The following is a 12,115-nucleotide window of genomic DNA, read 5'->3' on the forward strand; positions in this document are numbered from 1 at the left end:
TAACACAATCTGGGATCAGATTCAATCTAGCTTAGATCGCTTCAATTCAGATTATGAAAAACGATCCAAGATACTTGCAGAAATTCAAGCAACTTGCACCAAAATTTGTGCAACCTTGCACAATCATCAACAACTCCAGCAGCATCCAATTTTCCAGATTCAAGCCAAATCAGAATCACATTTGCACTTGCTCCACAAGAATTCAACAAATCCAGCGGCAGATATCTCATCACTTCCAATTCTGCAAGTTCAGACGCTAGAATCAGATTATACAGAACCAGGTTCAGCAACCAATTCAACCAAAATCCTATGATGACACAATTTGGGATCAGATTCAATCTAGCTTAGATCACTTGAATTCAGATTATGAAAAACGATCCAAGATACTTGCAGAAATTCAAGCAACTTGCACCAAAATTTGTGCAACCTTGCACAATCATCAACAACTCCAGCAGCATCCAATTTTCCAGATTCAAGCCAAATCAGAATCACATTTGCACTTGCTCCACAAGAATTCAACAAATCCAGCGGCAGATATCTCATCACTTCCAATTCTGCAAGTTCAGACGCTAGAATCAGATTATACAGAACCAGGTTCAGCAACCAATTCAACCAAAATCCAGAAGCAGATATTTCAGAGGCAGAAAATTCGACAAATCTCAGATGGACAAGTCAAGAATGCAGCACAAAAAATGGTGGACTTAGCAATGACTTCTGCACACACAGAACAGAAAGCAACAACTTTCAATTTGGAATTTCAACCTCAACAACAACAAGACTCAACAGAAGGTGTGGATCAAGAGGATATTCAAATCTCAAACCCAGAAATTCAGCTCCATCATTCAGCTCCAGTTTTAATAGCAAATACAGAACAAGCTAAAATTTCAATCAACCCAGGAATTCAATCAACATTACAGGGTTGCGCAATTTGGGACAAGACAACACAAGCAATTCACCAAATAGAAGATTCAGAGTCATATTTGGAATTACCTATCGCGATTGTGATTGACGGTGTCGAAGCTGACGTACGAGCAGTGGATGGAACCAATCTGGGCAACTGTGATGGGACTAGAAGTAGCGTCGTCGCGATGAAGAGGGTGCAGTTCGCGGATTCAGAACCGACAGAGGTGAGGGTACCACAACCACCACCAAAACCACCGCATCTGAATTCACACGTGGTGGTCTTGGGTGGCACTGACAACACTTCAATGCGGAACAGCGGAGGCGGCGTCGAGGAAGAAGCACCAGCCGATCTGATCCTAGGTAGCGGCGCCGTGGTCGGCGCTTCTGCGATGGGAGAGCGGAAACTCACGGCAGAGGAGGAGGGTGTGCTTCGCAACGGAATTGTCGTGCCGTGCGACGGAGAACCGCAAGCTTTTCGCAGAGGTTGGCTCCGCCGTTCTTCTTCGATAGTGGCTAAACCACCAGCACTCATGGTGGCTATCTTCCCTTGGGATCATGGTGGAGGGCGAAACGAAGACGGCATGCAGCGGCGAGTGGCGGCTTCGGGAAGAGGCAGAGAGAACCCGAACAGCAAACAGCGGAGGGACGAGAGCTGGACGGCAGCGGCGGTGCCTCCATGCAAGCTCGCGACGACTGGTGGCTGCGGGTTGGATGCAGGGGCGGCGGCGGGTACATCTCTGGGCAGTGCAGTGGCGCAGAGATACAACAACGCTCAGTGGGCGCCTTTCCTCTTCATCAATGAGAATGAGGAAAGGATGCTGAACCTAGTCGAAATTTGGGCTTTTTCTGTGGGCCAAAAGTTGGGCCAATGTATAAACCAAATTATTTTATACAATTGGTGAGTCAAAAAATTTTTTAAGCAATGGGATCCTGGTGGTAAATTTTTTTTTAAGCAGTAGCATAGAAAATATTATTTTAGGATTGCTATAATTTTTTTTATTACTTGTAATTAGTATTTACAAATTTTGTTAGGATATATATTTTTCTGCAACCTTGAGGACAAGGTTATTTTGAAGGGTAGGGTAATGATACAATTAGTATTGGGTTAGCCCAATTAGACAATTATACTATAAATAGGAGTATGATGTAATAATGTAGGATATGCATGATGTAATTGGAAACTCTATTTTCTCTCTTTGGCCCTAATTCTAGGGATTTCTCTTCCATTCTCTCTGATTATCTCTAATTCTCTCTAGTTCTTGATACAAATTCGTATCAAATACAAATTCGTATCAATATAAGTCATTTATGATTTATTATATTTATTCAAAATAAATTTTTAGAAATTTTTATATTAAACGTGGTATTTACTTATTTATAATTAAAAATTTTAGTAATTGAAAAAAATATAAAAATTTTATATGATTTGATTTAAATATTTAAAATTTTTAAATTTAATACTTTAAGTTTTATAAATAAAAAATAATTAAATTGTGATTTTATCTTATTAAGTTTAAATTTTATAATTCTAGAAATTATTTTATTAAAAATAATTAAATAGATTCGGAGATAATTTCATTTTAAACCAATTAAGATTTTTAAGTAATTTTATTATAATGAAATATTTCACATAATTTTAGTAATTGAAAAATAAGAAAAAAATTGTACATTTTAATTTAAGTAATTCCTATTATAAATAAATTGTGACTTATTTTATTTTGAACTCAATGATATGTTAATAAAAAAAATTTTACGTGTTTCAAAAGTAATTTTTAATATAATATATTTGAATCCTAAAATTATTATTCTATCTCAAATATTTTATAAAATTATTATATTATTGGTGTATATTTTACCCTAACTCTAAAATTCTCAAATTAAAACTTAAACCTAACCTAATTTCACAAAACAAGCTCAAAGTGGGAAAAGGGGCAGAAAAGAAATAGGGGAGAATCTGAGCAAGGGAAGCTCGAAAGGGAGAAATCAGAGAACAAGAAGATGAGAGAGAAGGAGGGAGACGGCGCCAGCAGGTTGGGTGCTGCTGTCGCCATCGCTGTCGCATGGAATGGGAGAGAGGGGGGCCGAAGCTGTCACGTGAGAGAGGGGGAAGATGTTGTCCGCGCTGCTGTGTTTTCACCACTGTCAATCCATTGCCGCCGCTGCTAGGGCTTGTTGGGGAGAATGTCGCATTCTGTTCTGTCACCATTGAGGGAGTCGCCACCGCTATGCTCTGGCCGTTGCCGCTGCTATTCCACGTGAGAGGAAAAGAACCGATGAGACGCACGGGAGACAGAGAAGCAGAAACGCGACAAGGAGGGGAAGAATATGATCCGTCCTCGCGTCGTCCTGCTCCGCTGTCACCGCTGCCGTCGATTAGGGTCAAAACCGTTGCGGTTGCGTCCAATTCCCGTCGATTGAGCCACCGTGGGAATCGCCGCTTCAACTCAAATTCCTCCATTCTTGAATACGTAAGCTTTAATCCTTGCTCTGCTTCCATCTTTTTTCTTAGTCTTTTTCTGTTTTGAGTAAGGAAACATATGTCTCTGTTTAGTACTGCTATTTTGTTTTTCCTGTTTGCTGCTAGAACCATCATAGAGGATAGTGTTGATGCCATCAGAAAACTATTAAAGCTGTTGTTGATGAGTCTGATATTGCTACTTCAATTCTGGTGTGTTTTTTTCCTTGATTACAGTCCATTTGCACATTCTATTGTCACTGCCATGCTTGTTTTGATTTAATTCTAGTATATACCCTGTTTTGAATTTTTCAGGGATGTGTTCACTTTCCATTCTTATTCAATTTGAATTCTCTGTTCTACTGTAACTATCATTACCTTCGTGGGAAGTGCTGCTGCTGTTGTGAGTTCAGACTAAGTGAAATTGTTACGTTAAATGATACACTTGTGATATCGAGGTAGGGGATTTAATTTTAAGTGGTTTTAATTTAAGAATGCCTATAAAGCTTATCGAATAACTGTAAATAGGTTTAAATGTTGTGAGTAATTGATTGATTAAATGAATGTTGAATTGTGACTGTGAAAATATGATTGCGAATTGCTTAGGTTGTTCTTGATTGTTGTCATTCATGTTATTAACGTACATGAATAAAGAAACAAGTAGCTGCTTTACATCCGTAATAGGTTAAGGTCAAGGAGTGATTTAATGATAGAACTAGTCTATTTAATCATTTGTAACTCAGTATAAAAGAAACTGAAATAACAAGAGTTGGATGCCTACAAAATTTTAGATGAAGGTCGTCAAATTAGAGGATACATTAACTTGTTTGGTAGATATAATGAACTGAATTTATCTATTGAATTTTTTAGTTGAATTTTGTTACAAATACTCCACTATTACTCACGTACTCATTCTGGGGATTGACAAAGCTGAAAAAATAGTAATGCATATTTCGAATGCCATATTTCTACAAAATTGTTGAACTTTGTTATGTTTCCCTAAGTTGCTGAATACATTAACTTTATAGACTTTGCTGGAGAGGATGAAGTCAGTGTACTAAACAAAGAAAGCCTTCTTCCTGATCAAATCGTTCCAACTGTCGGGTTGAATATTGATCGTATTGAAGCTGCAAATAGGAAACTTGTGTTCTGGGACTTGGGAGGTCAGGTATGGGCATATGTTAGAAGGATGAATAGTTAATAAAAATTGAATTGAATTTTGCTTGTTCTGTATCTTGTTTTGGATCGATTAAAATGAATGATAGAACTTTTATTGTTGTTAAAATTTTTGTTGTTGTTGAATATTCATTCGATTAAAAAAAGAAAAAAGGAACTAAAAGAAAAAGAAGAAAGTTAGTGTATTTGTTGTTGGCCTGTTGCTGTTTTGATGAGACGATGATTTTATTATTTACATGAATATTGTTTTGGTGAATGGTGATAATTGAAATTAATTTTTGTATGTTTTATTAATCATGAACTAGTGAATTTTTATTATTGCATTGAGTTCAATTGTTGAATTTTGCTCTTATACTCTGGCTATGTCTTATCTGGATGATGATGAGTTTGAAGAACTTCTCCCAGGATCTCCTCCTCCTGCTGTTGATAATGAAGATAGTAATGTAGAAGCTTGTGAAACTCGTGAAGATTTTATGATTATGAAAAATAGAGTGAATATTAAATACTTGTTTAGACTTTAGTTAATTAGTTGCTCATTATAGTAGTTTGGTTGGTTTATTTGCTATTTAATTTATTTTAGTTGCGTATAAACTTGTATGTTGTGAATTTGTGTTTTAATTTGAGTTGTGAATTTGTGTTGAGTATGTGACTTTTGACTTGTTATGGTATATATTAGTTATAGTTCAATGGATAATTTGGTTTATTTGATATTTATTTCATTATTTGTAAAATTAATTTTTGCTATAAACAATTTCATAATTTTTATATTTTACGAGTTACGTTTACATTCCGTCTTACGATTCAACGAATTACGATTAAAGAAATTGTTATAAAATAAATATTGTACTTTTGTAATTAAAAGAATGAAAAATATTACAAAATCAAGTTATATTTTGTAACTAAATTTTGTGATAGGAAAAATTATATTGTTACGAAAAATATTTTAAAGGTCCAAAATTGTTACTACTTTTGTAACAAATTTTGGTTTTTGTATTAAAAAAATTTGTTACAAAATATTACTTTGAATTGTAACAGTTCCATTTTTTGTTACAAAAACTTTTTGTAATGGGACATACTGCAACGGCCCCTTTTTTGTTACAAATTCTTTTTGTTTCAAAGTTTCGGTTTTTTGTAAGAAATTTTTTTGTTACAAATATTGCTTTTTCTTGTAGTGGTAATAATACAAAAAAACAACATATTGTAGCGCCAACATTACCATCAGAAAAATTCGCCCTAACCAAATGATTTTTCGGTCAGGTAATCCGTCGCAAAATCCGTTAGTAATTACTATCGGATGAAAAAATCCGACCGTAACTATTTACCGGCAAGGTTTATACCGTTCGATTCCTTTAGATGGTAAATCTGAGGTAACTTAATTAACGTCGAATTTTATTCGTCTTTCCGACGATAAATTTGACGGTACTCAAGTTTTTCTTGTAGTGAAAATCAGAAGTAATAAATAGTTATATAATATAAAAAGACTAACCATATTTATACAATATGTATTTAAAAAATAATTAAAATATTATATTAATTAACTTATCATTTAATTTGTGAAATTAAGTGTCGAACTTATGCTTTGATGACATTACTTCTAACTCAAATTAAATTTTTCAGAACATAATGTCATCAAGCGTACGTTCTATTCTTATTCGTTTTAATGTAGATATTTTTTATTGACATTTATATTTTAAAATTAATAAAAATATTAATAATATGTATAAATAGTAAATCGAATTAACTCAAATCGATTTATTATGTATATGTTATATAAGTAATCAATCGAATTGGATATAATATATACATAAAATCAACTTAATTTAATTTATTATTAGTACATAATACACATAATAAATAAAATAAAGTTAATTCGATTTACATAAAAATATTTAAGATAAGACGTATAACCAATTCTACTTCAATACATTTACATAATTTTAAATTTTATTTATTTTATCAAGGTGAATTATCCGAATTTTTTTCTTGTCATTAATTAACAAAAAATTTTAATGTTATATATATTGTTACAGACCACCATCTCACATTATTTAATTACTGAAATACAAATATGTAAAATCATAATCACATAGGAATATCAAGAGAAATAAAATAAGAATGAAGGGGTGTGGATTTCTGGAAATTGGTCAGGGAAAAGTGGAGCTGTCTTCCATAAAACAATATTTTCTTTGTTTCTTTTTCTAATGATAGTTGGTGGTATCCATAAAAACACACCATTATATATCATGTTATTATTTGTTCTTTATTTCTAGCTATTCTCGTATACATTTAATTTAATTTCTATTTTTCTGTGTGCATTACTTTCCTTTGACCTTATTGTTGTCATGACTTGTATATATATATAAGTATATGTGTGATGATCAAGTAAATGTTTTTGGCAGTTACTCCCACGAAAATGTCAAAATTATCTTCTCATGATGATTTTTGTTTAAAAAATATAATTTATTTATTTTATAACATTTTAAATAAAATTAAGTCATACAATTTATTATTTAATAGTTAAAATAATATATCTTCACATAATAATAATTATTAAATTTTTATTGGAGTAGCCACCAATATTTTTTAGATGAGTAATGTACATGCATGTTTATTTCATTTTATAATAAAATTTTATTTTTATTTTTATTTAAAGAAATTAAAATAATAAAAAAACTAATTCTATGTATTTTAATTATAAAAAATTTAAAATGATATCATAAATTATTTTTAAAAATTTAAATTATTAAATAAAATGGAATAAAAATTAAAAATGCACCAATAATTTATACAATACAATAAGTTTATAAACAACATTAGGTATATAGTGGAGCCCACTGCATCACGTGTGCATGAATGATTCACGTGCATGACGCCTTTTGTTTTTGGGTGCTGAAATAAATGTGGATATTATATATTATATATTTGTGCTTAATAGTAAAATAATTAAGATTCTCTTGGTATTTATAATTTCTTTTAATTATAATAATTAAGTTTTTATATTTGTAAAAACTTTTAATTGAAATTTTAGATTAATTTTAAATTTGTAACTAAATCTTAATAGTACAAGTTGTAAAAACATAGATTAACAAAACTCTTTATTTTATTGTATAAAGCAAACATATGTATGTACTCAATATATATCAAATAAATAAATACTGAATACACATATATTGAATACATATTTAGCTATAACTTTTGACAATGAATAATTTTTTTAATAAAAAAATTTATATAATATAATTTACTTAGTTATTATTAAAAGTAATAATGTAATTATATATTATATTGATTTATGAAGGAACAAATTTAATTGGTAAGAAGAGTGTTAGATAAATAATGATTTTTTTGAACAACATGAACAACCACCAATCAAATAAGAACACACTACACCTCTAAATTATCCATCTAAATTTTAATATTAAAATAATCATCTGTACACCTAATAAAATAAACATTTGATATATCTATTATTCATATTATTTATTATTTTCATTGTTTACCTATACTTTTTCAATTGATAAATATAATTTCTATATTATTTTAGCTACCATCTATGTTTAATATTTTTGGTAAATAATTTCTTAAACCAAGATGTGGTAACACTATATGGTGATGCATGCAGTTCAAGAGGGTTAAAATCGTCATTGCAGTTAGTTCAACATTGCTAGGTGTCTCCTTAGAATTTACAACTTGCTATAAACCTGTGGCAACTTGATGATGAAGACCCACATTTGGTGGAACCTTGAGAAACACACTTATCCATGGTTTTTCTTTCTTCATTTGCCTTTGTATACTTAAACCCTAATTAACTTTAGTTTCTTTCATGCATGATTGATTAGTAGTAGCAGTGATAACGAAACACCCTACTCTTCCTTCTCTTTTAATTTGATCTTATTATTTTGTGGTAACCCTCAAGTCAAGTTTTTTCTTCTCAAAGTGAATCATAAAAATTCAACCCAAAATTGAACAAAGAGTTTTGTCTCTCCATGCAAGTAAGCTCTATCTCTTTAATTATTTACTTCTTAGGGTTTTTGTCTAAGCTTTTTCTTTGAAGAAGAAATCAAAGTTAATTTCTTTAATTTAAATTTTTTCCTAAGGGTATTGATGACTCTTTTTGAGAGGTGGATATATTTAATTAGAAAATTGGAGAGTTAGATGTGTAATTGAACTTTGTCTAATTTTTTCTTCAATGATAAATCTATGTTTTGCTTAGCTATAATTTTTCTCTAAGAAAGTTCATTATGATGTGCAAATTTGTATGCTATAGAAGGAAAAGGAATCAATCACCACCAATAAGGAGGGGACTAATAAGAAGGAGATAGAAATAATGGAAGGTTGCAATGGAAAGGAGGAAACCCTACCACCTGGGTTTCGATTTCATCCAACCGACGAAGAACTCATTACTTGCTATCTCATAAACAAGATCTCGGATTCAAACTTTTCAGGCAGGGCAATAACTGATGTTGATCTCAATAAATGTGAGCCATGGGAGCTTCCAGGTGCATATAGTTTGCAACTATTATTATTAGTTCAATTTCTTTGATTTTTTTATATGCATATTCATTTATATTTGAGAAATAAATATCCATCGAATTCAAGATATTTAATTTTCTTAATTTATTTCTTCAATTATTCTCTTAATAGATAGTGCTTATTTTTATATCCATGTTATCATTATTTTTAGATTACTCAACACTATCTAAGGTTTTTATGAGAAATTAATTAATTGATGCACCAAATTTTAATCCCATTCTACTAACTAACGTATATTTTAGTCCATTAAGAAGAGATTTGGATAAGATTTAATTTAAGTGAATGATATACATTTGTTAAATACCTTCTATTACTTTTCTAATTAAACAAAAGGACCACAACAGATTCTCATTGAATCTAATATATTATGTTCCTTGGATGTTTATTTTTTTTTCATAGTTATTTAACAAAAATTTCCATGAATTAGGGAAGGCGAAGATGGGAGAAAAAGAATGGTACTTCTTCAGCCTGAGGGACCGGAAGTACCCAACTGGGGTGCGAACGAACCGAGCCACGAACACCGGGTATTGGAAGACCACCGGAAAAGACAAAGAGATCCTTAATAGTGTTACATCGGAGCTAATTGGGATGAAGAAAACTTTGGTTTTCTACAAAGGAAGAGCCCCCAGGGGAGAGAAGAGTAATTGGGTCATGCATGAATATCGCATTCATTCTAAATCCACCTTTCGAACAACCAAGGTATATATAAATATAATGAAAAAATATTAGTTACTTAATATTTCTGTAAATGATTTTTCTTTCAAACATGTAGTAAAATGCAAATACAAATAACGTATCTTTTATGACAAAACCCTACCCATCTTCTTCTTCCACTAAACTCCAAGAAGTGTCCGCATATCATATCATATATTGCAAATTCAAAAAACCAAACAATTATTAGTCAAGAACCATAACTTAAGGGTTAATTAATCCTTAAGAAAAGATGGCGAGTGGTTTTATATTTACTTAAACATGCTATTTATGTTAAAGTTTTTTGGGGCTTAAAATTTGGAAGAATCAAAGGGGAAGCTACCTTGGTTTATTTCTCTTTTTCTTTTTTTTTTTACTCTTTGTCTCTTTCAAATATGTAGCACTATTTGGCTACCTTTTATTTCTTTTAAAATTTGTCCATGTCAGTTTCATTTTTCTTTAACCCCAATCGAACATAGAATCATTATTAGGTGCTATGATAAAATGTTTTATTCTCTTCAGCAATTTATATCACATAAACAAATAATTTTATTATAAACATTCATTAATGGCTTATCATTCAATTAATACATCAATACACGAGTTTTAATTTACACTAAGAATATCTACTAATTTTTCTCAAACATATTCCTAATATTAAGAGTTTACTCTATTTCGGTATACAAACAAGAATTTAATCAACAAGAACCAAATTGTAAATTATTTGCTTTAAATTTAATGCTACAGAGTTAATAATCTAAAATTATTTTATTTAACTTAACATCTATAATTTTATGCATCTATAATTTTATACATATAATATTTGTAATTACACATTTATTACATCTAATATTTTCTAATTATTCTAACGATAATTAATGAATACAAAATAAATTACTTTTGACTAATTTAAAATAAGTTTTTATTATCTCTTAAATATTTAAATTTTAATCACCTTTATGCCATGTTAATGGATCAATTTCCTCAAAGACTTTACTTAGACTATTTATTGAAGGAAGAAAAATGTTTTCTAACAATCATCATAAGCGTCTTTAATAGTCAATATTAACAATTCTGGATGAACATTAACAACCTTTGATTATTATAGGTGACCAATTTAATGGAGATATAGATTAACTGTCATTAATATTCAACATAACAAACCCTAACACCCTTTTGTGATATATACAGCAGGATGAATGGGTGGTTTGCCGTGTGTTCCAGAAGAGTGCCGGGGCAAAGAAGTACCCTTCTTCCAACCATGCAAGTAGGGCAATGAACCCTTTCAACCTTGAAATAGGTCACCACAATATTGTGCCGCCGCCGCCAATGATGCAACTCGGAGACCCTGCCGCCGCTCATTTCCTCTATGGAAGGAACTATATGAATACTGCAGAGTTAGCAGAAGTAGCTAGGGTTTTGCGTGTTGGTACTGGATCAACCAGTACCAACCTGCCCGGGATGCAGCCTCAGATAAATTATCCAGTGGCTGCGTCTCCAGGAATTGGATTCACAATTTCAGGACTCAATTTAAATCTAGGAGGCGGAGGAGGCGAAACAGTAGTGGCCACAACACAACCAGTTTTGCGGCCCATGCAGCCGACTCCTCCGTCCCAAACATTGGGTATGGTTCCTCATCATCAAGTTCATCATGATGTGAGTTCCAACATGATTTCAACAAATTCCCTTGGTGCTGAGAATGTGGGTTACGTCAATGAAATAAGCAACACAAATGGTGGTCATGGAAATAGGTTTATGGGCATGGATCATTGCATGGATCTTGATAATTACTGGCCTTCCTACTAAATAAAGGAGAGAGACCCTACTTCATTTTGTTTAATTAATTATTATACATAATTTAGTGTTATAAGCTAAGTTGGATAATTAAGCTACGTAAAACTTTTTTCCTTTTTTCTTTTTTTTTTAATTATCGTGTTTCTAAGTTTAATGCAGGTAAAGAGACCTTGCAGTATCAAAGTGAATCTTGTTCTTATTTGCAGTTAAGAAACTTCTTTAATGTTATTGCTTTTATCTAGCTAGTCAATAATGCTACGTAGCAAAAAATTCAACAACAAAAAATAAAAATAACTTTGTTAAGTAACCAATTAAAGGTGGCAATTAGTAAAAAAAAGCATTAAAAAAATAAAAAAATAAAATTGGACCTTTTTTAATTTTTTTTTGTATGGAACATGAATTCAAATTATCATCAAAAACATTTAAAATTAACCGCAAAAAATATCTAAAATCTTTAAAAAATCTAAAACTGAATGAAAAAAACATTTAAAATTATTATAAAATAAATATAAAAACTTAATAAAAAAAGATTTGAAACGTCATAAAAAGAAATATTCAAAAAAT

General features: G+C 31.1%; 1 protein-coding gene across 2 annotated transcripts; it reads left to right on the top strand.

Moving 5' to 3' along the window:
• The first annotated feature begins 8,269 nt into the window (after nt 1-8,269).
• On the top strand, nt 8,270-11,641 carry LOC107470821 (protein CUP-SHAPED COTYLEDON 3). Of its 2 annotated transcripts, none has more exons than XM_016090247.3 (4): nt 8,270-8,526; nt 8,802-9,033; nt 9,495-9,766; nt 10,952-11,641. In XM_016090247.3, exons 1-4 carry the CDS (start codon nt 8,521-8,523, stop codon nt 11,561-11,563), a joined length of 1,122 nt encoding a protein of 373 aa, XP_015945733.1. In that variant the 5' UTR covers nt 8,270-8,520; the 3' UTR covers nt 11,564-11,641. The 2 variants fall into 2 exon arrangements, with proteins under 2 accessions (XP_015945733.1, XP_015945731.1); XM_016090245.3 differs by having other exon boundaries at nt 8,272-8,526; nt 10,949-11,641.
• The last annotated feature ends 474 nt before the right edge of the window (nt 11,642-12,115 follow it).

This window comes from Arachis duranensis, chromosome 10, assembly GCF_000817695.3.
Source record: "Arachis duranensis cultivar V14167 chromosome 10, aradu.V14167.gnm2.J7QH, whole genome shotgun sequence".
Taxonomy (NCBI): domain Eukaryota; kingdom Viridiplantae; phylum Streptophyta; class Magnoliopsida; order Fabales; family Fabaceae; genus Arachis; species Arachis duranensis.

Bases quoted from the DNA above. Each gene is read 5' to 3' on its own strand.
- LOC107470821 (XM_016090245.3), top strand. The intron at 9,034-9,494 runs GTGCATATAGTT...TCCATGAATTAG, and splicing joins TGAGCCATGGGAGCTTCCAG to GGAAGGCGAAGATGGGAGAA. The intron at 9,767-10,948 runs GTATATATAAAT...TGATATATACAG, and splicing joins CCACCTTTCGAACAACCAAG to CAGGATGAATGGGTGGTTTG.